We start from the raw sequence: 26,303 nt of genomic DNA on the forward strand, positions 1-26,303 counted from the left end.
CGAGATATGCAGCAAAGCATTTGTGAAGCCATAACATGCACAACCTTGAGGCAGATGGGCTACAACAGCAGAAGACCCCACCGGGTACCACTCATCTCCACTACAAATAGGAAAAAGAGGCTACAATTTGCACGAGCTCACCAAAATTGGACAGTTGAAGACTGGAAAAATGTTGGCTGGTCTGATGAGTCTCGATTTCTGTTGAGACATTCAAATGGTAGAGTCAGAATTTGGCGTAAACAGAATGAGAACATGGATCCATCATGCCTTGTTACCACTGTGCAGGCTGGTGGTGGTGATGTAATGGTGTGGGGGATGTTTTCTTGGCACACTTTAGGCCCCTTAGTGTCAATTGGGCATCGTTTAAATGCCATGGCCTACCTGAGCATTGTTTCTGACCATGTCCATCCTTTTATGACCACCATGTACCCATCCTCTGATGGCTACTTCCAGCAGGATAATGCACCATGTCACAAAGCTCGAATCATTTCAAATTGGTTTCTTGAACATGACAATGAGTTCACTGTACTAAAATGGCCCCCAGAGTCACCAGATCTCAACCCAATAGAGCATCTTTGGGATGTGGTGGAACGGGAGCTTCGTGCCCTGCATGCGCATCCCACAAATCTCCATCAACTGCAAGATGCTATCCTATCAATATGGGCCAACATTTCTAAAGAATGCTTTCAGCACCTTGTTGAATCAATGCCACGTAGAATTAAGGCAGTTCTGAAGGCAAAAGGGGGTCAAGCACCGTATTAGTATGGTGTTCCTAATAATCCTTTAGGTGAGTGTATATTGCATTTCAGGACAATAACACAGACGTTAATAAAGTTTAGTTTATTTAGCATTTACTTGTAATTTCTAGGGTTAAATCTCCTACGTGCTCAATTAAATTCTAACATTCACCCAACATTTTTTAACTATTGGGCCACATGTTCAATAAAACCTCCTCAAAACCAGAAAGGTGACGCCACAATCCTTACTTGGTACGTTGTTTTCTGTATTTCATAATTTTATGCAAACGATCCCTGTACAATGACCTGACGGATACATTTAGGATGTAGCCTAATGTATTTACGCTTAAGAGCATACCTGTGTGTGTGTGGTTTAGGTTCATATTACTTTCTGAGGACCAAATGTCCCCCACGATGTAATAAAATCCTGTTTTTTGACATTGTGTGGACCATTTCTCGGGTCCCCACAAAGACCTGTGAATGCAATCAAAAAAGTAAAAATGCCAAAAGTCTCGTATTTTGTTTGGTTACTTTTGGTAAAGGTTATGGCTGGGTAGGGGTTAACGTTGTCATGCTGTGATTAGAGTTTTCCCTATTGAAATGAATGTCCCCACAAAGATACAGTGGTACCTCGGTTCTCGAACTTACTAGAACTCGAATTTCTTGAAAGTCGAACAAACCAGTTTGACCTAGAACTCGATCTGAATATCAGAAGTCGAACCGTGAACGCTGACCTAATATAAATTGTACGCGCCAGGAAATGAGTCATACTACAATGCAATTCTTACTTGAATGCCTTCTTCACAGACTGGACGATTAACCAAATAAAGCAGCGCAACATTACAGTAACTAACAATAAATAAACCACTAACTTATGTATACTATTACAGCATTTATGTAATTTATTTAAACTTTATTTTACCAGGAAAATTAACTGAAAACCAGTTCTCACTGCTTTATGTGATATTCGGGAGAAACAGCAGATTATGCATCGGAACTGCCTGGGATACAAACGACACGCGTGTAACTAAACTCTTCAGCCAATAAGGGCAAAGGTGTGTCGTCACGGAGGCGGTTCCAGCTTGTGCAGCTGGGTGAGAGGTCGCAATGCATCTAACCGGAATGCATTGCGTCAGGATCAGAATGCATTGCTTTAAGCCAGCGCTGTAAGCAAGTTGAACGCACCCAATGACCGGACTGGGGAAACAAACTGAAACGCGGACTTAATACAGAGGACTAATGACAACAACCAGAAACAGCTGATCACATGGGGATCCCACACGAGGTTAAAGAGGGGGCGTGGCACACGGAAGGAGCGGACGATCGGGGCAGGACAGGGGTAATGTTGGGATAAGATCTTTATCGTTTTGGAAGCCATTAAGAAAAAAATGTTCTTCTTGTTTTATCCTGTTCATTTTGTGTTTAAATGCTAAAAAAAAAATTCCGTATTATAATTATCATTTAAAAAAAATTCCTCTGCCTCTCCAAACTGCACTGCCAGTAGCCTTGCGAGAACTGACATTAACCAGGTCATAAATGCGGAGGTTAAAATGGCAATGCTGTGTGCCAAAAACAACGTTACTTTCACCTTCTGTGACGACTTCAACAAGGATACAAAGTCTGCAACAAATCTGTATAATAAGTCATTAGTGAATGCCAGAGTACCACATGAGTGAACATGAGAAATAAAAAGAAAATGTGTAATGAAAATAAAATGCGAACGACAAGTGGTTATTTTAGATTTCTTGTACACCTGTCTTAAAATGTAAGGGATACTGGAGCTTGGTTGGGGTGGTGGGATGGCTCGCGGTGGGTGCCGGAAAATTTCCCTTATTTTCAAATCCAAAACTTGACAGGTATGGATAAGATCTTTATCGGTTTGGAACCATTAAGAAAAAAATGCTCTTGTTTTATCCTGTTCATTTTGTGTTTAAATGCTAAAAAAAAAAAAGAACATATTTAGGTGTAATTTTGGGGGGCCGGGAACCAATTAATTGGTTTTCCATTATTTCTTATGGGAAAAATTCGATCAGAACTCGAACTTTTTAGGATTCGATCCGGAGTCCGGAATGGATTAAGTTCGAGAACCGAGGTACCACTGTAATTACAAACCTGTGTGTGTGCGCGCGCGTCTTAAAATGCACTGCATAAAATTAAGTGGTTTCTCATAAGCATATCGTGTTCTGCAGCTAGTATCATGTTGTTGCAACATTCGACCTCTCAGTTTTTATCTTGGCCTGCCTTCTAAAAAGGTATTACATCCACCGTTCACACGGGCTAAATTTAACTTTTGAAATACAGCCTCATATGAGGGGTGTACACGACTTTAGTTGTCCCATGTTAGTTCACTTTTGAATTGTTTTTCCTCCGTTCTGTATAGTTGACAAAGACGGTAAATTGATGTAGTCAGTGTCCTGTACATAAAATAAGTACATTTAGACATTCGTTATGATTTTTCATACCGACTGAATGGAAACATTAACTTGATTTCCAAAATGATTTCCAAAATGTTACCCTTTCTCTGCTTCTTGCTGCATATCTTTTACGGTAAGTTTCATTTTAATTATGTTAATTCCTATTCTTTCTCATATGCATATTTAGACTAAGAACTTTATTCTCTTTATGTGCCTTAGTACCAGAATGCCAGGGAGGCTGTGCTGAGGTGGACTCCATGACAGAGGCGCCAGTTGGACAAACCTTTCTTCTGGGATGTATATCTTGTAAGCGAAGGGAAGAGGTTGAAGCCACGACCACTGTGGACTGGTATTTCAGGCCTCTGGGAGAGGAAGAATATGGCCATGTGAGTATATGTCTACTACTAGATGTATTTGTTCAATTCAGTTTTAGTTCAGTTCAATTTAGTTCAGTTCTTTATTGCTGTGATTACCAACTCCCTGAACTATGCAAACAAAAAAAGATAAAACATGTAATATGTAAACAATGTACAAAATACCAATAAATATGTGCTTATGCTGTGTACTGTATCGATAATATAACAATAAATGGTTTAAACATTCTTAAGAAATAATCATAGGACATAGAAATCCTTTCTGCTAGCATGACTATGATGTAAAGATGCTAACCTATAACATTTTTTCTTTGAAAATATTGCATAATTAAAATATCTTACCAAAATACATATTTAGTTCTGTTCATATTATAAATAATTCCTTGATTGGTATTGGCTTGAAGAATTATATGATGATCTTTATGTTAAGACATTTTTTCCAAGTTGCTGTAAAGATTTATAAAAACTGTCATGCACAATTTATTTTCTTATTAAGAAATATGTTTCTTGAAAGATGTTTCTTGTTAGGATTTTGGTTTAAGACCTTGATACAATCACACCAGTCTTTCAGTTTATACAAATGTCTCATTCCCTGCTTCGGCTTGAAAGGTAAAAATCTGTTAATGGGAAGCACTAGTCCCATTGTGTCTATTGTATGCTTTGCAATGAGCATCATTTACATAAAACTATTTACAGTGGTACTTCAGAACTCGAATTTAATCCGTTCAGAACTCCGGATCGAATCCTAAAAAGTTCGAGTTGTGATCGAATTTTCCCCATAAGAAATAATGGAAAACCAATTAATTGGTTCCCGGCCCCCCAAAATTACACCTAAATATGTTCTTTTTTTTTAGCATTTAAACACAAAATGAACAGGATAAAACAAGAAGAGCATTTTTTTCTTAATGGCTTCCAAACGATAAAGATCTTATCCATACCTGTCAAGTTTTGGATTTGAAAATAAGGGAAATTTTCCGGCACCCACCGCGAGCCATCCCACCACCCCAACCAAGCTCCAGTATCCCTTACATTTTAAGACAGGTGTACAATAAATCTAAAATAACCACTTGTCATTTCTCATGTTCACTAATGTGGTACTCTGGCATTCACTAATGACTTATTATACAGATTTGTTGCAGACTTTGTATCCTTGCTGAAGTCGTCACAGAAGGTGAAAGTAACGTTGTTTTTGGCACACAGCATTGCCATTTTAACCTCCGCATTTATGACCTGGTTAATGCAGGTGGCAGTTTTCTCGAGGCTACTGGCAGTTCAGTTTGGAGTGGCAGAGGAATTTTTTTTAATGATATTATAATACGGGCGATTTACGGGAAAATAATAATATGGGAGGACGGCGGGAAAGAGGGGTAAAATACGGTAGTTTCCCGGCCAAAACGGGAGACTTGACAGCTATGATCTTATCCCAACATTACCCCTGTCCTGCCCCGATCGTCCGCTCCTTCCATGTGCCACGCCCCCTCGTTAACCTCGTGTGGGATCACCATGTGATCAGCTGTTTCAGGTTGTTGTCATTAGTCCTCTGTATGAAGTCCGCGTTTCAGTTTGTTTCCCCAGTCCGGTCATTGGGTGCGTTCGACTTGCTTACAGCGCTGGCTTAAAGCAATGCATTCTGATCCTGACGCAATGCATTCCGGTTAGATGCATTGCGACCTCTCACCTGGCTGCACAAACTGGAACCACCTCCGTGATGACACACCTTTGCCCTTATTGGGGGCAGCGTGTGGCTCAGTGGGCTAAGCCTGTGTGCTTGTAATCACAAGGTCGCCAGTTCAAACCCAGCCTCAGCATGTCTGTGGGTCTTTCAGCAAGGCCCTTAACCCCCAGCTCCCTGGGCGCCACTACAGGTGGCTGCCCTTCATGGACAGCATGCTCCACAAAGAGCAAGTTGAGGGAGGCGTAAAAAGAATTTCCCCATGAGGGACAAAAAAGGATTGATTTTTATTATTATTGGCTGAAGAGTTTAGTTACAGGCAAGACGTTTGTATCCCATGCAGTTCCGATGCATAATCTGCTATTTCTCCCAAATATCACGTAAAGCAGTGAGAACTGGTTTTCAGTTAATTTTCCTGGTAAAATAAAGTTTAAATAAATGACATAAATGCTGTAATAGAACACGTAAGTTAGTGGTTTATTTATTGTTAGTTACTGTAATGTTGCGCTGCTTTATTTGGTTAATATTCCAGTCTGTGAAGAAGGCATTCAAGTAAGAATTGCATTGTAGTATGACTCATTTCCTGGCGCGTACAATTTATATTAGGTCAGCGTTCACGGTTCGACTTCTGATATTCAGATCGAGTTCTAGGTCAAACTGGTTTGTTCGACTTTCAAGAAATTCGAGTTCTAGTGAGTTTGAGAACCGAGGTCCCACTGTATATATATAATTTGAAACTGAAGATTGGATGAACTGATATTCAAGGAAAAATATTTTCTTTTCCAAGTGTAAAATTTGTTTTAAAACAAATATTTTAATAGATGAGGCCTGTATAGTCCGTGTGATCTGCAGCCGTTTGCCTGTCAAACCCAGAGAACAGTTTAAAGAGCACTTTCAAAGATTTATATGAATGTGAGTTTCTGTGTGAATGAATAATTCATATATTTATCTTGATAAGGACGCCGGTTTATTGTAAAAATTGTTAGGGTCATGATTTCTAAGTCAATTTCCTATGACGCCCACCCAATATGACCCAATATAATCCCTTTTATCAACATATAAAACCTTGATCAGTAGTCATAATAAAACTATGAAATTAAAAATAATTCAAAAAGGAAAGTGTTCATAAACATGATCACTATCTGTCTGCTGTATATTTTAAAAATTCACGTTAGTGTTATTTCTGATGTGTAGCAGTTTAGGAATAAAAGAGGAAAACAATATCGATGTCAATGTTTTATTTATCCATTATTGAACTAAACCATTGTTCCAGATGCTTTGTTTTATTAACTTGTGCACGGGGTTTGATGTTCTTCTGTTTTCAGATATTGCATTATGATTTTCCCACCGCCACCATCACCAGTGACCACTTTAAGTATCGCCTTGAATGGTTTGCCCCTGTGAAGACAAGTGATACTCTGGTTGCCAGTCTATACCTCCACAATGTCACCTTCAATGACACTGGTACTTATCGCTGCACCTTTGACCGCATTCTCCACCTCCCAGTGGGTGACGAATCTTTCAGAATTACCAAATACATAGAATTTACTGTATTGCCAAAAGGTAAGACTTCCCTTTCTGTCTATCTAAATTTTTACTCTTTTTTTCTATCAATCTTTCATTTACTTGCATTTCTATCTTTTTGCTGTAGCACTGTTAGCAAAAGACGATACATGCATTGCAATTTTAACTCTTGTTAGAATGTAATTAACTTTATTCAAAGTCTTTTTTTCTGCCTATAGCTAAGAGGGAGAAGACTGCAGTGATCGGAGAGATCATGATGTATGTGCTGATTGTCGGCCTGCAGCTTTGGCTGATTGTAGTCCTAATCTACTGCTACAGAAAGGTTTCTGCTGAAAGAGAAGCTTATGAGGCTCGGCAGGCTTTGAAGGCCTTGAAAAAGCAGTAAGCCCATCAGTCTAAATTTCTGTCATACTCTTTCCCCTGCTGTGTGGTACCTCCGCTACCATGTTTTTTTACCATACCAAGGTTATTACTGTTAACAAATACTAAAAATGTTTTTAATTTCTATTTCTGAGTTTAAAAGCCTGCTTATAGGCTACCAGATGTCCCTCCTCAAAATAATTGGTGGTAAACATAGCCTACGATAAGCATCTCAAATAGACAAAATTACATGCCCTCCATAGATTCAAACATGTTTCAGGTCAAGAGATTAGATGAGAGATAGGAGATACCACTGCAAATGGCAAAAGCTTAGAGATGCACAACATATCAGTTAAAAAATCAGTATCAGACCCATGTGTCAGTCTTGGCCGATATTTAAACTTCATCAATATTCAAAGTTTGCACAACCAGAGTTAAAGTCGTTACTACAAAAACAGTGGAGATGATTGCATTGGACGATCAGGCATTTTTCTTAATGTAGGACAAGAGATTTAGAAGAGATTACAAATACCACCCTGCCACATGTATAATTAATAAGTTAAATTTTAAATCTGGCTGACAGATTGATCTTTAGTTTTCCACAGAATAAAAAAACGTTGTAAGGTCGGTAAGCTCATCAAGTTTCATCATCGGCATCCATAAGAGTTAATATACACCTATCTGTAAAGAGTATCTATCAGTAACCCCATACTGGGGTATACTGCCCGCCGCTGCTAGAGTTAAGTCTCCTCCTTGAATAGATGAACACTGCAACAACACAATTGTGAATTGAGTTTGAAAAATATATATTTTTATGGGTTTGCTGTATGACAGGGGTACTCAATAGTCACCCAGAGCAAAATATGATGTAATCCAAACCAAGCAATCGATCTCCAACACCAACCACCCCCCATGTGAAATCTGCTAGGAGCTTTTAAAATAATAATAATAGACACTTTTATTAATCCCCGTGGGGAAATTCTTTTTACACCTCCCTCAACTTGCTCTTTGTAGAGCAAGCTGTCTGCGAAGGGCAGCCACCTGTAGCGGCACCCAGGGAGCTGGGGGTTGAGGGTCTTGCTCAAGGACCCGCAGACGTGCTGAGGCTGGGCTTGAACTGGCAACCTTGTGATTACATGCGCACGGCTTAGCCCACTGAGCCACATGCTGCCCCTTAAAGGTTAACCCTCCTTCAAGCCGGATTCGAACCAGCGACCTAAGGATCACAGTGAAGCTAAATTAAAGCTACAATACGAAGCTCAGTAAAAATATGACCTGAAGTGAAACTGGTCAAAAACTAATAAATCTGAACTTAGTAGAAACCAAAAAGAAAAAAAACAAAGTTGAAATAAGTCTTACAATAAAAACCCATTTAAAAAATGGGACTAAAATGACTCAGTCATACAGTATATTATAGTGATCTGGGAAGGAGCCAGAGGTATTCTGCCTACTTCTATAAGTTGGAATATAAATGTCCCAGTACTGTCAGAGTGATTTGAAAGTGTAATTTTGGCCTAGTACTACAGAGCTATGCTACTTAAGTCACTTTTGTATTTTATAAGATATGAGATATATTATTGTCATGAGTGTCGTGAGTTTTCAGGTTTTCCTTGTGCTGGCGCCGATTTCTCTGAATTCTCTAGTTTTTCCCTGATGTTCAAAAACATTACTGCGTTATGTTGTCTCTATGAGATACTTGATTGTGTAAAATCACATAATATTATGATTTTATATAAATTAATAGTTAAGTCTGAAAGAAGCATTAGTCAAACATTGAGAGTCTATATACTAAGATTATAGATGATGGCAAGCCCCCAGCTTTTCAGGTAAAATCAGTCTTTCAATAACTGGGCCTTTCCAGAAAAAAATCATTCCTGTTGTTAATAAAGGGTATGCTTTTTGATGCAAGTTTCTGACCAACAGTTTAGAAAGTCTAGTCTATTATAGCATATATCCCCTTTTTAGAGAACTGGTAAGGGATGAGAAATATCTGACATTTTCTTTGAGCAGTTTTCCATCAAAATGAATCTCCTCTTTAATACCTCAAGTAGCTGAGACTTATACATACAGTAAAACCGGTCTAAGTCGACACTCGCGGGACCAGCTTAAAAGTGACGACTTAGAGAATTGACGAGATACACCTAAGTCGACACTTTGGCGACTTATGTCTATCTCACCGTTTTGTCGACTAGTAAATATAACTCGCCGTTTTGTCGACTAGTAAATATAACTCGCCGTTTTGCCGAATTATAAAGTCGTCACTTCGCCGACTTATGTCTATCTCGCCATTTTGATGACTAGTAAATATAACACCATACCTCTACTCATCACGGCCTCGGCATCCAGGGAGCGACTAGTGCGATAGGTGGGGATTCCCCTTTTCTACATTGCCATGGTGACAAGCAGGCGGTGTGAAGCAGGCGGCGGGAATGCAGCGATTGGGGTGTCGACTTACAGGTAGGAAAAACCATTCATTTGTGTTGTTCGGGATTTAGGTGACGACTAAGGGAATTTGACAACTTACAAGCGGCAATTTACACAAGGAATTTTAAAGGAAACATCATTAGGAAAGATCGGGACTTTTGCTTGAGCGTTGACTTGTGCACGAGTTACAGTACAAGCCAGCAACTTAGACCAGTTTTACTGTAATTAGATTTGCATTGTAGAAACCAAGGTGGAGAGTTCTTCGCTGAAAAATGGACCTAGTTCAGCTGTAATATAAGAGACACTGGCCCCAATGCACTAAACTGGAGACAGGCCTTATGGTCACATCAGAAATAGCTGAGTATTCATAACAGACAAACAGTCAATCCGGTCCTCAGTCAGGACATCTATAAATGCACGAATGCTAAAGTTATCTGCAGTTTTGGCAGGACAGTCTGCACAGTACACAGAGTATACTGCAGATTATTTTCATGGAAGGGACAAGTGGTGATTGTGAGCATCCAAAGAAGAAAAATTATGGCTGTCACGAACTTCTTTTGACTAAATGATATGACTGTTTATGAAATACCACAAAAACGATTAATTTCTTACCATTGAATCAAGCTACAAGATAATAAATGTGTGTCCCCCCTGTGATGGACAGATGTATGTGTGCATTTACCCTATTGAGGGACTTGTGTATGGGTGTGTCCCCTGTGATAGACTTGTGTACGTGAGTATCCCATGTGGTGAATCTATACCCTGTAGGCGATTTTCCTCTACACCAGGGATGGGGAACCTGTTCCATGGAGGGCCGGTGTGAGTGCAGGTTTTTGGGATGGCCTCTCAATCAGCCAATAACAGAGGGTCCCCAGGACTGGAGTTGAGAACCACATTTTTATTGTTGACTGAATGAGAGGCTATCTCAAAAACCTGCACCCACACTGGCCCTCCACCCCTGGTCTACGCGGTGCACTCTGCTGTCACGACTCCCCACAACCATATGCTTTATCCTTTGGACAACGGATGAATGGATGTTATATAGTATATAATCATAATTAAAGTAAACTCATAAAAGGAACAGAAAGATAATGTTAAAATGTAATTATTTTCCACACAGACAAGCAGACCTCAAGGACAATTGTGATGGGATTAATTTGGAGTAGCTTCTTGCTGGTAAGCAGAGTATTGTGCAAAAGCATTTATTTGTTACTTATGATATTGATATCACAATATTCTGTAGAGATTTTTTTTTTACTTTTTTCCAGATTTTTAAGATTCAGTAAGTTTTTATAATCAGTATTATTGACAGCTTTTGAAGTTTGATAAATATGTCTTATGTTTTCTGTATGCTAAATTCAAAGGCTAAGTCTTTCATATCAAACTTACAAAGCTTAAAACTTTGTGACAGAGATTCTATCCATTTTGAAGAATCATGTCAGTCCAGTAAATGTCTAATGGCTCTTCAAGGCTCAAGACTATGATGTGAGCTTGATGTTGAATTCCATTTAGTGGATAAAATCTTACTATACACTCCATGGGAGTTTTACAGTTTTATACTGCAGTTTTTTCATTTATGAAACAGTGGTTTTATTTTATTGTGGTGGCTCAGAGTGTAGCCCTGTAGACTCACACCTCCAGGATTGGGTGCTGGAATCCTGCCTCTGCTCTGTGTGTGCATGCAGTTTGCATGTTCTCCTTATCTTGTTTTGTGTATGAAAACCACATCAAGTGGATCTGAAGTACCCTAACAACGATATCAACCACATTAAACTCTTGACCTCTGTGCTCTCTTCAGGTTGTGACATGATCAATATTCAGCTCTTCTGAAAGAATATCCTGGAATCACAGTTACCGTGGAAACAAAGAATAAACCAGTGTGCAGTTAGTTTAATATAATGCATCTACATAGAAATTAATTAGAATGTACAGTGGTACCTCAGAACTCGAATTTAATCCGTTCAGAACTCCGGATCGAATCCTAAAAAATTCGAGTTGTGATCGAATTTTCCCCATAAGAAATAATGGAAAACCAATTAATTGGTTCCTTGCCCCAAAAAATTACACCTAAATATGTTTTTTTTAGCATTTAAACACAAAATGAACCGGATAAAACAAGAAGAGCATATACTGTACTAAACACATCTAAGCACATTTATCAAAACAGTAATTTCTAAAGTAAGAAAATAAATGTATCCAAACAATGTGTCCTGCCCCGATCATCCGCTCCTTCCGTGTGCCACGGCCCCTCGTTAACTCCGTGTGGAATCCCCATGTGATCAGCTGTTTCAGGTTGTTTTCATTAGCCCTCTGCATTTCGTCCGCGTTTCAGTTTGTTTCCACAGTCCAGTCATCGTATTATCCGTCTGCGTTTTGCCTGCCTTACTTGTAATTAAACCCTGTATTCCCCAATACCCTGACGTCTGCGCCTTTGTCGCCGTTCTGTCCCGGCATAACAATATTATTATAATTAAACGTATTAATGGTTTATTATTAATGTTAAAATAATTAATAAGAAATCTTTATTTTAAAATATATTTTATTATATAATAATAATTACTGTTACTGTCTATCATTGTCTAAATGTACTTTTACTGTCTAAATATATGTATTCAGTTAGTCTAAACATGCTCGGTGCTGTCACAGTGAATGCCGAGGCTGAAACTGAAGCTTTACCCTTTGTTTCCGCTGAGAGACGTGCTGCGTGACTCATTTAGGGCTGCAACTAATGATTATTTTGATAATTGATTAATCTGTCGATTACTTTTCCGATTAATCGATTAATCGGGGGGGGGGGGGGAATCAATTTGATTTCCAGCAATTTTTAATAACCCAGTCTGTCTTTGTACAAAGGTTGTTTCCAGCAACTCACATAAAAAACAAATGTATGCTACATTAACAGTGCATTAAAAAAAATATTGTAGCAGCTGAATCAATGTAATGAAATACACAAAATCTTGTTTTATGAAGTGCAACCAGCATGGTGCTTTAGATAATGTATTCACTACTCCAGTTTTTAATGTAAAAACACAGACTACTGCTGCTACTGCTAAGAATGTTATTAAATAATTGTCTAGTGTTATTTAATGTTGATACACGTACATATGTGACAGGGGGAGAGAGCACGCAAGCGAGTGTGTCTGCATTTATTACGGACAAACAAAGTAAACATTTATTGCGGAGAAAAAGCCTTTTCCGCATTTTACGCTAAAAATGCGCCGGCTTGCACTCTAGTGAAATGCCATAGACTTATAATGACTGAGCGACGGAAATAAGACGATTGGTAACGAAAAACCCATGAACGGCAGGCGGCAAATTTAGTTTTAAAACGTGTCCAGTTGTTTCAGCAGAATACAGTGATGAACTGTACATAAGATAAATAAGGCTATTTAGTTTGTTTAATAAAAGGACAAGATATAAACCTGTTCTATAGGAAAGGTAGCCTTAAATGACTTCTGTTGTGATCTTGCGCTATATATAAAATAAAATTAAATAAAATTAACTTGGGGCGTCCCCCTAATAGAATGGTAGGGTAAATACATTGTGGTATATGTAGCCACATTTGTAGCCACATAATAGCTGATTGTGTTAACAACCACGACTTCCCCTGCGTTCATTTAAACACGTTTGTGTGTGAAGGGACTGGGCGGGTAACACGGCCGGCAGTAACGCCATTGGTTGCACTTGAAGTTATTAGTTATCTAATCCGACAGTAAACGGCTCAATGATAAGAATATTCTCAGAGTTGTGGTCTCAAAAATAAAATCCGGAGTCCATGACTAGAGCGAGTACAAATACGGCTGATTCAAAGACAAGATCGAGACCTTCAAAAACTGGTCTTACTACAACATTTGATATTACTATAAATTTCTATCATGAAGAAATGAAGCAGTGGTGTAGTGGTAACAAGAAATTTAAGGTGGGTAAACTGTATGTACAGCAGTAAAAACGGTGGGTAACTATTTATATCCTTAACATCAGTGATCTCAAAAAAGGTCAGTAAACGCTGTTTTGTAAATTTAAAAGCTGTGTAAATGTGCATTTACCCTCCACTAGACTACTGAATGAAGAATTTGCATTAAGTAATCTGAATAACTGCATAAAATAATCCAAAAACTCCACAACGTCACATAATACATCAGTGTCTCTCCGACCTATCGTCAAATTCTGGCAGAATTAAAACAAGACTCTGTTGTGTCCGCCTCCACCATTTTTTAAATGTTTTTTTCAGTTCTCCCAGAATTCATCACGTAAGCTACTCAAGGCACGCTACTGGTTCTCATCACCTTTTTCTTTTATGGCGGTTGGCATCCAGCTTAACGGTACTTTATACTGCCACTGCGGCTTTAGTTAGCTTACTGCTCCCAAATTAGGAGGTAGCCACTGTACTTATGTGTATAATAACGTAGACCCAACTAATCGATTATTAAATTAGCTGGCAACTATTTTAATAATCGATTTTAATCGATTAAATCGATTAGTTGTTGCAGCCCTAGATTCATTTCCCCACGCGGACATGTTATCTTAGGTCGGCGTTCACGGTTTGACTTCTGAGATTCAGATCGAGCTCTAGGTAAATTTTTTTCAAACTGATTAGTTCGACTTTTAAGAAATTCGAGTTCTAATGAGTTCGAGAACTGAGGTACCACTGTATATACTTTTACATGCAGTCTTAATCTTGTGTTACGTGCCACTGCATGTCCAGCTCCACCCACGGCCAGGTTTACTCTGTTCGACCTTTGTTCCGCCTCCCCATCTGGACTCCGCCCATGTCTCGCAGCAAGACCCTGTCACTTCCATCTGCCTGGAGTGATAAAAGCCACTGGTTACCAACCTCAGGAGCTCTGCTCATTTATTAGTTATTGTTGGTTTGCTTTTTTTGATTTGCTTTATTGTGTATTATGGTTTCGGTTTATTAGTTTATGATTATTTGCTTTGTCCTTATCTGTACCTTTGCCTTGATTTGTTTGCTTTCTGGTTTCAATCTCTCGCCCCGTTTTTGGTTTACGTCTTCGCGCACCCCTTGGATTCTGATGCTTTGCCCTGTGTATGTTCTGTGTGTTTGTTAGGTACGTACGCAGTGGTTGCCATTTTTGTTTACGAGTTTTGTGTATGCTGTTGTTTTAGATAGGGAGTGAGGAGCAGTACTTGTTTTTGTTCTTTGATTTCTCTTGCACGTAGTTAAGTTAGATTTGGGTTGCGTTCGGTAGCTGGGTTTTTGTTTATTATTTTGGCTATAGTCATTCTGTGTCTGTCGCATGTAAATAAAAAAAACAGAAAAATATATAAATATACCCCTTACTCCCTTGTGCACCACACCGTGTGTTTCCCTTATTCTACTTCCCCTTTCCCTTCCACTCTGTTATGCCCCAACCTTAGACTGGGGCTTGTAACAGAAATTGGGGGCTTGTCCAGGATAGAACTGTTAAATATTGGTGGCATCGTTCCTCTGTTTTGTCTGTGTCACTCAGTCCCTGTGTCTTTTTTTGGCGGATTAACTGTGGTGGGTAAAGTCTGTGTAATTGGGATTAGCATGGCGACGTTCGACCTGCTTGAATTTACCCTGTGCCCCACACAGGAGCAGTTTCATAATTGCAGGAAGACCTGGTGGCCATCGCAGGTTTCTTTAATGTGGTAATCCCTGTCGGTGCCTCAAAATGGGAGATTAAGCAGGTCCTGCAGGACGATTTGGTCACGCAGGGAATCCTGCTGGAGCCTGGTGATCTCTCGGGTGTTGCACCTTGCCCAAACCGGTCGCCTACAACGGCAAAAGCCCAGTGTCCGAGCCACGCATGGATCCCAGGGATCCTGGCTCGCCTAAGGAGGACATCCTCCTTACAATTAGGCTTAGGGAACTCAAGTTGGAGATTGAGAGGAAGGATTGCCAGGCCCAACTCTTGCAGATAAGGGCTTTGGAAATGCAGGGCAGATCGGGATGCTGCCCTGCAAAAGGTGAGGGAGAGCCAGCCATAGCCTATTCCTCAGCCTTGTAAGGTATGCTTGCCCCTTGGAGCTGCTCGCTCCACCGCATCCTTGCACTCAGTCTCCGACAGTTCCAACCCGGTTCCCTGAGAGAGAGAATGTCGGATTTGATGTGAGTTGTAATATTGGACTTGTGCCCATATTTAGAGAAAATGAAGTAGATGCATATTTCCCCATCTTTGAGCACATCGCGACCACTCTGAATTGCCCCATGCACCATTGGTCGCTTTTGCTGTAGTGCAAAATCGTGGGGAAAGCTCAAGAGGTTTGTTCGGCTCTTGGTTTGGAACAGAGCCTTGATTATGATGTTGTAAAAGCTACTGTCTTGAGGGCATACGAGTTAGTGCTTGAAGCTTACTGGCAAAACTTCCGGAAGCTTTGTAAATCTGCCTCTGAAACCCACGTGGAATTCGCTCGGAAGAAGTCTCTCCTCTTTGATAAGTGGTGCACCGCTAGTGGTGTGACTGATTTTGATCAGCTCAAGGAGCTGCTTTTGCTTGAGGAGTTTAAAGCTGTGTACCTGACCGTGTGGTTATACATCTAAACGAACAGAAGGTTACGTCTCTTGCGGAAACTGCTACCCTCGCTGATGAGTTTGTGTTGACCCATAGAACTGTATTTGCCCCTACTCCTTTGCCCCGCAAGCCCTATCCTAGATCGGTGCTGCCTCCTGAGAAGGCTGCTCCAACAACCCCGCCGGTAGAAATGAGAATGTTTCTATTGTCATGAAGTTGGTCACCTCATATCTGTTTGCCCTGCGCTTCGGTGCAAGAATGCTCACTTGGCTGATAAAAAGGTACATGTTGCCGATTGTATTGTAGATGTCTCGCCGCCAACCCACAGCGTCGATCCTGCCTTCCAACCGTTTGTGTTTACTGGTTTTGTTTCGCTTAATGACTCTGATGTAAAGTGCCCTGTAACCATTTTGCGTGACACTGGGGCTGCTCAGTCCTTCATGCTTGATAATGTATTACCTTTTACCGACTCGACCTATTCTTGTTGTGATGTTCTTGTGCAAGGTATTGAATTGGGAATTGTGAGAGTGCCTCTTCACCAGGTTTATTTAAGAACAGAAGATTTCTCGGGTTTTGTTAAAGTAGCTATTCGAACTCATCTCCCTGTTTTGGGAATAACTTTCATGAAAATGATATCACAGGAGGGAAGGTGGTTCCATTACCTGAGGTTGCCTCAGAACCAGCGTACTTCTCTGATGCTTTAGCACATGACTACCCTGCTGTATTTCCCACCTGTGTCTTCACTCGTTCGCGGATATTGATCTGGCTGATACCTTCATGGGTGATCCTGTGGTCTCCGTTTTGCCCCCGTGCCCTAGCATAGAACCTGTGCTCGAAAAACAAGTTTCCCCTCAAGTTTTAGCCACTAACAGTATGTGCACGCGGGGAGAGTTAATCTGCACTCAGGGAGCTGACCCATCCCTGAAAGAATGTTTTGACTTGGCTGTAGAGAAGACAGAGGTAGCAGGCCATCTCGTTGCCAGGCACTCGTTAGGTTTGTCACGGGAGGTGAGGAAAGCTCGCTGTGATAAAGCAAGGGATCAAACTCTCCAGGAGAGAGATCATGTGTTGGTCCTCTTGCCCTTGCCTGGCTCACCTCTCCAAGCACGGTTTTCAGGTCCCTGCAGAGTACAGAACAAAGCCAGTCTCACCGATTATGTATTAGAAATGTCAAACCGAAAAGGGAAAACCCGTATTGGTCACGTGAGCTTGTTAAATCCTTACGTTGTTCGTTCTGTCACTGCTTCTTCGTCCGCTCCTATTCAGTTCCACTCTGCTGGGGATATTGTGCTTTTGCGTGGGTACTTGCCTGAACTTGATAATCTGCACCTCGGGATGAATTGTTTGCCTTTAGCTTACAAGAAGGGACCCAGTAACCTTGTGGCTGAAGCACTCTCACATACGTAACTTTTGTAAATTTGTTGTGGGGAAGTGTTTATATAATGATTGCAATTATATTTGATTGTGAAACCTGTGAGGTTCACACTTGTGGGGGGCGGGTGTTACGCGCCACTGCATGTCCAGCTCCACCCACAGCAAGATCCACGTTGTTCGGCCCTTGCTCCGCCTCCCCGTCCGGACTCTGCCCACATCTCGCAGCAAGACCCGGTCACTTCCGTCTGCCTGGAGTGAAAACACCACTGGTTACCAACCTCTGGAGCTTTTCTGGTTATTGTTGGTTTGACTTTTTTGATTTGCTTTATTGTGTATGACAGTTTCGGTTTATTGGTTTATGATTATTTGGTTTGCCCCTATGTGTACCTTTGCCTTGATTTGTTTGCTTTTTGTTTTGCATCTTCGCACGCCCCTCGGATTCTGACGCTTTTGCCCTGTGTATTGGTTCGTTAATTTTTCTTTCGGAACTCGGAAATTCCGAGTTGAGTAACATCACGTCCGACAATCTCCCGTTCGAGCTACCACATCTCGGAACAAACATGGCTGCCTCCATGAACACACTGCTGTATGTTGTTGCTTTATATTTTAGCAGATTTGGAGTGAAATTATTTTTTACGAGAGACAAACAAGAAACACAAACTAGTCAAACCACATTAAAAGCTTTATAAAATATTTTAGTACATTCATAGCGATATTCTTTTTTCGAGAGGCAAACTACAGACAAACCAAAGACACTAACAAGTTTGGTAAAAATCTGATATTGCATGCTAGGATACTGTTTACGGTCATGATATGGTATTGTCTAAATCGAACACGTGCAATTAAATTTATAACTATTAATACATTTAACAAAATAAACATTTTTAAAGATTTATAAAATAGGATTACTGTTGAGTGTGTAAGCCGCCATTTTGAAATTACGTCACAGGGGAAACTCGGACAAGAAAATTCTGTCCGACATCAACGTCATAAGAGGCGTGTTTCCGACGGGAAGTTGCGTTTTTCGTGATGTTTCGTGACGTTTTCATCTGAGTTCCGACTCAGAGTGAAATAATCGAACGGACCATATGTTCTGTGTGTTTATTAGGTGCGTAAGGAGTGGTTGCCATTTTTGTTTACGAGTTCTGTGTATGCTGTTGTTTTGGATAGGGAGTGAGGAGTAGTACTTTGTTCTTTGATTTCTTTTGCACGTAGTTAAGTTAGATTTGGGTTGTGTTTGGTAGCTGGGTTTTTGTTTTTTATTTTGGCCATAATCACTCAAGTCCTTCTGCACCGGGTTTATTTGTTCTGTGTCTGTCGCGTGTAAATAAAAACCAGACAAATATAAAAATATACCCCTTTGTCCACGTGTGTTCCCTTGTGCACCGCACCCTGTGTTTCCCTTATTCCACTTCCCCTTTCCCTTCCACTCTGTTACGCCCCAACCCTAGACTGGGGCTCGTAACACTAGTTTAATGATATATGAACAGAGTATTGATCAAAACTATTCAATATGTAAGAATTACAAAATCCTTCTGTAGTACACCACTTAGTTGTATACTGTACAGGAGACCAGATATTTCAAATTAATGAAAATATTTTAGGTACAATTAATAAAGATAGAAAAATAAGTTTCCTTCAAAGATTTTTTGAAAAGTCTGATATATATCTATTACAAATCATGAATGAGCAATTTCCCTAAACAGAAAAAACATGAAATAACTGTTATCCAAAATATAAATGTTTTGAGTGTCTGAAAATATAATCTTGTGTCTTTCAGTACATAGTGGCCCCAAAAAACATTTGAACCCATAAGCCATGCTTAAAAATATCATCATAACATGTAACAAAAAAACTGCATTTGTTAACAATAGATGCTTTAAGCACTTTTCACACAAAGATATTATAAATTATATAACAATAGGCATGCTGTTCAAAATTAAGACAAAAAAGTATTTGGACACTGTCACGCCCACGGAGGCGGGGCAGGACAGGTGCGCTACATCTACGGACAATTAGTCTCCCTTAAAAGGGGAGCAAAGCCAAACAACCCTCGCGAAGTATTGCTGAGCAACTCTCCTGTCCTCCATCTGCCCGATTACCCTTACCTTGCCCGTCAGCCTTGTGTTCGTTCCTTAACTTCTCACCTTCCTTCCTTAGTCCAGATCCCGTACCTGACCTACCTGTACCTCCAAGCCTGGATCCTCCTGTTCGCCCCTCCCTGTGTGTTCCTCGTCGGACTGATCTTCTTGGCATCGACCTCTATTCCCGGAACACGACTACGAGTACTGCATGCCTCTCATCAGCTGAACTGTCGCTCTCCCCAGTCGAGGGCATCGCCCCAGTCCCTCGCTTGCGAGCCGAGCGCCGGGAGTGAAGTTCCATTATATCCCGTGGAGCTCGCTTTGTCTTTAACCTGTGTACACTTCAGGGTCCTCCCATTAAACTCCTGTTTTCCCCGCATTCCTGGATCTCTGTCTCTCTTCCTGATCTCCCGTGACAGACACAAATCTATTCTGGTTGTCTGGTTTAGTCAAACATGTTCATGGATAATGTGGTGATGAACTACACCTGTGGGAAGAACATTTGCGTGTCCTTAAAGATAACATGCCCACTACAGATTATCTTGGAGCAGTCCCTTGAAAGGAATTCTAAAAATAGTTAAGAGGAGTGAAATTAGTTCTGAGAAAACTCTGTATGACACATCAACAAAAAGCTTCCAACAAAAAGTTGCCTATATTGTTAAAGAACTTAAAGACGAAGGACTTGTGAATCTGGACAGACAGAACAGTAGCAGACTAAGGAAGACCACCAACAAATTGGACAAGCTAATTATAGGTATAATCAAGAAAAACAGATGAGAAACACCAGTAATATTCAATCTTTTTGTAAAATGTTTTGCTTGAAAAGTGCACAGGTCTTCAACATAAATGCAATTTTGTTTGACATTTTGTAAGGCAACTCAAATTTTTTTTTAAGTGTCCAAATACTTTTGGGGCCACTGTATAGATGTTGCACCATGACAGTTCAGTGTTTCACCATTTATGTCATGTTAGTAAAGTTCATGAGAAAATAATTTTTAGTTGACTTAGAAATAAAAATACTTAATTTTTTTTAAAACATAAAGAAGGCAGGATTACATGTCCCATCATATCATCAAACTTAGATACATATTATCAATGACTATATGTATCTCTGTAACTATAATTATAACATCCCACAATAATGAGCATTTTTTTAAAAGGTAAGTTTCTAGTTGGAGTGTATTATTTATCAATATTTAATATAAAATGTCCATGAATTTCTTAGTCACATTTGTGGAATAAATTTGTACATTTTGAAGGGACACATTTAAAACATTTGAAATTTTTCTTTCATTAAAACAAATCTTGCTTGAATTGTGGTCTAATTGTTTTTACCTGCCACTGGTACAAACAAAATAAAAAGCACACATTGTAGCTAATCAAATAAAGCTGTTTTCATTTAAAAATAATTCCAGCTGAAATTCAGCAAAGTAAAAAATGACATACTTCATGATTCTGTAGATTGTAGTATTCTATTTCTCTTATTATTTGTGCTATATTTCAGCCATGTTGTGTACATGTCATAAACAGACAAAATGCAATGTATAGCAAAAGTTCCTTTATCCTGGAGATGGTACAGGGTAGAATCCATGTCGCTAACTCTTTCGATGAGGCTTGTTCATTTGGAACATCCAAAAAATGCTTTTCTGATGGTGAGAAACAGGTTTAATTGAACATTATTTGACAATAGAGGAAATAATTTAATGATAATATTACATGATTTTTGAAACATAGAGCTTTGAGCCCTGGGCAAAAAAAATATAATATGATCATAGACTTCTGTTACGCCCAGCTCGTCCGATCCTCGTGTGTGCCACACACCCCTCGTTACCTCGTGTTAATTCCTGATTGTGATCACCTGTGTCCTGTTATTTCTGGCTAGTCTGGTGTATATTAGTCCGCGTCTTCCTCTGTTTCCCAGATCAGTCATTGTAATGTTTGATGTTCGCCATGAATAAAACCCTGTGTTACAGTATTCGCGGCTCTCTCGCCTACTGCCCCGTTCGTCTGCACGTCGAACGTAACAGCTTATATCAGAAAGTGACAAATTCATGTTTTAGTAGTGTTAAACAAAAATATGTAGGGTCTACAATTTTTGTCAAAAAAGTAAACACTAACTTTGTAATGGAATCAATTCGTTTTAAAAGTTGTTCAATGAGGCCATCTAGTGGCGAGAGTTAATAATGCATAGTATTTTTTCTAGAAAAGTGGGTCCTGTGCTCAGTTAGGGAGCAGCCTTTTTCATTGTCTGTCCTTTGAGCTAAGCGCAGAACAGCATCGTCTGTAAGTAGCATTATTCTTTTCTTGATTTGAATGTGTAATTTGATGTCCAATGGTACTATTTTGTGCTAAGATAATTTTAGAACCTGCTACGCGGTAATTTTGTATCTTATGTCTTTTCAGTTTTACACGTATCTCATTAAAACCGGCTAAAGAGCTAAATCGAGTGCTTCTTGATGGATAAATGGGAGAGTGTTTAACTACCTGAATAGCTGGGTTATTGGCAAGGAGTACAGTGCTCAGCGAGGCCAAGACAGTAAAAAGACGTTCCATGCAGAAGATACAAGGAAAAGACAACGCGTGAACCATGGAAAGTGAAGATAAAGCACAAAAGGCAGGTGACACGGAGCCGTGTCTGCAGGATAAAGACATGTTTGAAACACGTTCAGTACGTACTGTCCACTCTGCTCGCTCAAAAATCTCACGCTCCTCTGCGAGTTCCACAGCTAGCCTAGCTGCAGCTAAAGCTAGAGCTAAAGCGGAGGCTGCTAAAGTTAAATTAGAGTTTTTGGATGAAGAGACTAGCATTCAGATTGAACAAAACAAAACTTGAAGCTTCATTACGTGCACTCAATCTGCAAAAGGAAGTGAAAGCAGCTAATGCAGAAGCAGCTGTACTAGAGGCAGCAGCAGCTGACATAGAGGCAGGAAGCTACCGGGAGCCTGCAGATCTCGAACCTCTGGCCATGCAAACACTGAAAAGGACGGAAGACTATGTAAAGCAGCAGTCATCTAACTTCAGTCAGCATGTCCCTAAGAGTGATAAATCTGTTTCTCCACTGCGCTTATGTCACTTCTCGTCAGATGAGTTTGCTCTTCTTCCCAAACAAATACCAGATAGAACAAGGGTTTATGTTCAACAAACTCCTATCGTCAGCTCCAATTCTGTTAAAAAGGAAGTCACAAACAACAGTAACTATCCAAACATTCAACAAACCATACCTCTGAAGCAAGTAGCTTTACAAACAAATCCTACAAGGCCAGAGAATAACACTCTTGATCTGGCAAGGTTTTTGGCACGTAACCAAATTATGACCACTGGTTTAACCAAATTTGATGATACTCCAGAACATTACGAAGCATGGCGAGCCTCATTCATCAATGTCATAAATCCACTTGTACTGTCAGCCAGTGAAGAGATTGATCTGATGGTGAAATGGCTTGGTAAAGAGTCGGGTGAGCATGCAGTGAGAATCAGAGAGGTCAATGCAAACCAGCCCAGCATTGGACTAAAGGCAATATGGTCAAGACTTGACAAAATGTACGGCTCTCCTGAGGCTATGGAGAATGCCCTCTTTTCCAGAGTTGAAGCCTTCCCTAAAATCCAGTCCAAAGACAGCCGCAAGCTTCATGAACTAGCGGACCTTCTTCAAGAGCTAGACATAGCGAAACAAGATGGCAAGTTGAGTGGATTGGCATATCTGGATACAGCTAGGGGTACGGAAGGAACGAATGAAGAAATCTCCTCAAGTTGCACTAAAGTCTGTGGCGTAAGCAGTAGCGGTAAATCATGCTCCAAGATTAATCTGGTTAACGTTTATCCCTCTGGCCAAAACAACAAAAGTAAGAGGATGTATGTAGTTTTAGATTACCAGAGCAACCTCTCTCTGGCCAGAAGTAAGTTTTTTGATATGTTTGACATCCATGGGACCGAAGCCTCATACAACATCAAAATCTGTATGGGTGCTACTCAGGCCTACGGGAGGAGAGCTCATGGTTATGTCATAGAATCTCTGGACAAGAACATCTGTTTGCAGCTACCAACGTTGATTGAATGCGACAATCTCCCCAACAATAGATTGGAGATTCCAACACCGGAAGCAGCCTACTACCAAGCGCATTTGAAGGGAATAGCATCAGAAATCCCTCCTCTCGACCCCAATGCTGAGATTCTCATACTCATTGGAAGAGATTTGCTCCGAGTGCACAAGGTGCGTAAACAGATAAATGGGCTGAACAATGAACCATTTGCGCAAAAACTCGACCTTGGTTGGGTAATTGTTGGCGATGTATGCATCAACGGCATGCACAGCCCTCCGACAGTAAGTAGCATGAAAACATGCATATTTGACAACGGACGACCATCCACATTTTCAGAGTGTGAGAACAAGATGAAAATAAGAGACTACTACGGAGACAAGGCTGATACTTCATAAACCTTCTCAAGAACAATCTACGATCATCAGACAGCGCCCTCTCTTGAAGACAAGCTCTTCCTGGAAATAATGGAGAAAAGCTTCTCTCAAGATGATTCAAATAGTTGGGTCGCGCCATTACCATTCAGACATCCCCGTCGCAAGCTTCCAGACAACAGAGAATGTGTCATTAAGCGTTTTGTCTCACTGGAGCGGAATTTCCAAAAGAAACCTAAGATGAAAAAACACTTTTTTGAGTTCATGCGAAGGTTGCTGGAAAATCAGCATGCTGAGTTTGCACCGCCACTCGAAGAAGGGAAAGAGCGATGATGGTATTTACCCATATTTGGAGTTTATCACCCGCAGAAACCAAGCCAAATACGTGTAGTGTTTGATTCATCTGCTCAATATGACGGTGTCTCCCTTAACGACATTCTGCTGCAGGGCCCAGACCTTAACAACAGCCTTCTGGGAGTCCTGTTGAGATTCAGGACAGGACCCATTGGTGTGCTGGCCAACATAGAGCAGATGTTCCACTGCTTTGTGGTTCAAGAAGACTGCAGAGACTTGCTCCGTTTTCTGTGGTATCGTGACAGCAATCCAGAGAACGAGGTGGTCGAATACTGCATGAGGGTCCACATATTCGGAAACAGTCCATCCCCTGCAATCGCCATATATGGGCTTAGGAGAGCAGCAAGGGAGATGGAGCCACTCTACGGCAGCAAAACCACCCAGCTAGTGGATAGACATTTTTACATGGATGATGCCCTGCTGTCATTCACATCTGAAACCGAGGCTACTAAAACAGTCGAGCAGCTTCAAGAGATGTTAGCTACCTCCAACCTACGATTACATAAAATTGCATCAAATAGTGTGGAGGTTATCAATCATTTCCCAGTTGAGGACAGAGCCAAAGACATCAAAGACTTGGACCTGTTTACAGATGACCTCCCTGTGCAATGCAGTCTTGGCGTTATCTGAAACATTATGGCTGATACCTTCATGTTCAAGGTTCCTGAGACTCCGAAACCATTCACCAGATGTGGCGTGCTGTCCACGGTGAACAGTTTGTTTGACCCCTTGGGTTTCCTAGTGCCAATCACAATCAAAGGAAGAATGATACTAAGAGACATCACATCTGAAAATGTTGAGTGGGATGCCCCTCTGCCTCAACCCAAGTACAAAGAATGGAAAAGATGGCAGGAATCACTTTCAGTACTCAAAGATCTGCATATCTCACGAACATATGCCTCATTTCCAGTTATACAAGCTAAGGCAAGAGAGCTCTGTGTTTTCTCTGATGCGTCAGTTCAAGCAATCTCAGCTATCGCATACTTGCGGGTTACCCATGATGATGGACATTGCGAAGTAGGGTTTGTTTTAGGTAAAGCAAAACTCGCCCCTCAACCTGAGGTAACTGTTCCAAGATTAGAGCTCTGTGCAGCTGTTCTGGCGGTGGAAATAGGTGAAACCATCATTCATGAAATTGACCTGAAGCTGGATGTAGTCAGATATTTCACAGATAGCAAAGTAGTCTTGGGCTACATTTACAATGAGAGAAGACGGTTTTATGTGTTCGTAAGTAACAGAGTGCAGCGAATCAGACAAGCATCCCGACCCGACCAATGGGGATTTGTTCCCACCGAGCACAACCCAGCAGACTGTGGCTCAAGATCAGTTGCAGCAGACGAGCTGATTAACACACTTTGGCTTACCGGACCAAAATTCCTCACCGAACCAGACATGACTAAGAACAGTTCAGACGAGCACTACATGCTTGTTAATCCAGACAATGACACAGAGATCAGAGTGAACACCACCGGTGTAGCCCCAGAAATTGCAACATCAAAGTCGCTTGCAAGTCATTTCGAAAGCTTTTCCAGTTGGATATCTCTTCTGAAAGCAGTCGCCAGACTCATTCATATCGCTCGAAGTTTCGCCAACAAAGGCAGTGACAGTTGCATTGGCTGGCATTACTGCAATGATGTTTCACTTTCAGAGATGGACAAAGCGGAGTGTTTGATTCATGCAGTAAAACAAGAATGTTACCAACAAGAAGTGACTGCAATTAAAAAAGGTGAAAGTTTGCTAAAGAACAGCCCTATTCTCCGGCTCAATCCATTTCTGGATGATGAAGACATTCTGAGGGTGGGAGGTCGGCTGTGTTATTCGCTGTTACACAAAAACGAAACAAACCCTGTTATAATCCCCAACAAACATCACATAGCAACTCTGCTAGTGCGCTATCATCATCAGAAAGTCAAACACCAAGGCAGGCATCTAACTGAAGGAGCCATACATGCCAGTGGCTTGTGGTTAGTTGGAGGAAAACGACTCATAAGCAGCATCATTCACAAGTGTGTTCACTGCAGGAAGCTTTGTGGATTATGTGAACACCAGCTCATGTCTGATCTGCCTGAAGAAAGGC

The 26,303-nt window shown here is 40.7% G+C and overlaps 1 protein-coding gene across 3 annotated transcripts; it reads left to right on the plus strand.

The window, feature by feature from the left end:
* The first annotated feature begins 3,014 nt into the window (after nt 1-3,014).
* On the plus strand, nt 3,015-18,731 carry LOC111842583 (sodium channel regulatory subunit beta-1). Of its 3 annotated transcripts, XM_072716549.1 has the most exons (7): nt 3,015-3,284; nt 3,371-3,537; nt 6,523-6,760; nt 6,940-7,102; nt 9,428-9,538; nt 10,626-10,681; nt 11,304-18,731. In XM_072716549.1, exons 1-5 carry the CDS (start codon nt 3,233-3,235, stop codon nt 9,444-9,446), a joined length of 639 nt encoding a protein of 212 aa, XP_072572650.1. In that variant the 5' UTR covers nt 3,015-3,232; the 3' UTR covers nt 9,447-9,538; nt 10,626-10,681; nt 11,304-18,731. The 3 variants fall into 3 exon arrangements, with proteins under 3 accessions (XP_072572650.1, XP_072572649.1, XP_023665087.1); XM_072716548.1 differs by having other exon boundaries at nt 9,428-10,681; XM_023809319.2 differs by lacking the exon at nt 9,428-9,538 and having other exon boundaries at nt 3,018-3,284.
* Nucleotides 18,732-26,303: the final 7,572 nt, after the last annotated feature.

This window comes from Paramormyrops kingsleyae, chromosome 9, assembly GCF_048594095.1.
Source record: "Paramormyrops kingsleyae isolate MSU_618 chromosome 9, PKINGS_0.4, whole genome shotgun sequence".
NCBI lineage: Eukaryota > Metazoa > Chordata > Actinopteri > Osteoglossiformes > Mormyridae > Paramormyrops > Paramormyrops kingsleyae.

Bases quoted from the DNA above. Each gene is read 5' to 3' on its own strand.
- LOC111842583 (XM_023809319.2), top strand. From the start codon at position 3,233: ATGATTTCCAAAATGTTACCCTTTCTCTGCTTCTTGCTGCATATCTTT. The intron at 3,285-3,370 runs GTAAGTTTCATT...TATGTGCCTTAG, and splicing joins CTTGCTGCATATCTTTTACG to TACCAGAATGCCAGGGAGGC. The intron at 6,761-6,939 runs GTAAGACTTCCC...TTCTGCCTATAG, and splicing joins ATTTACTGTATTGCCAAAAG to CTAAGAGGGAGAAGACTGCA.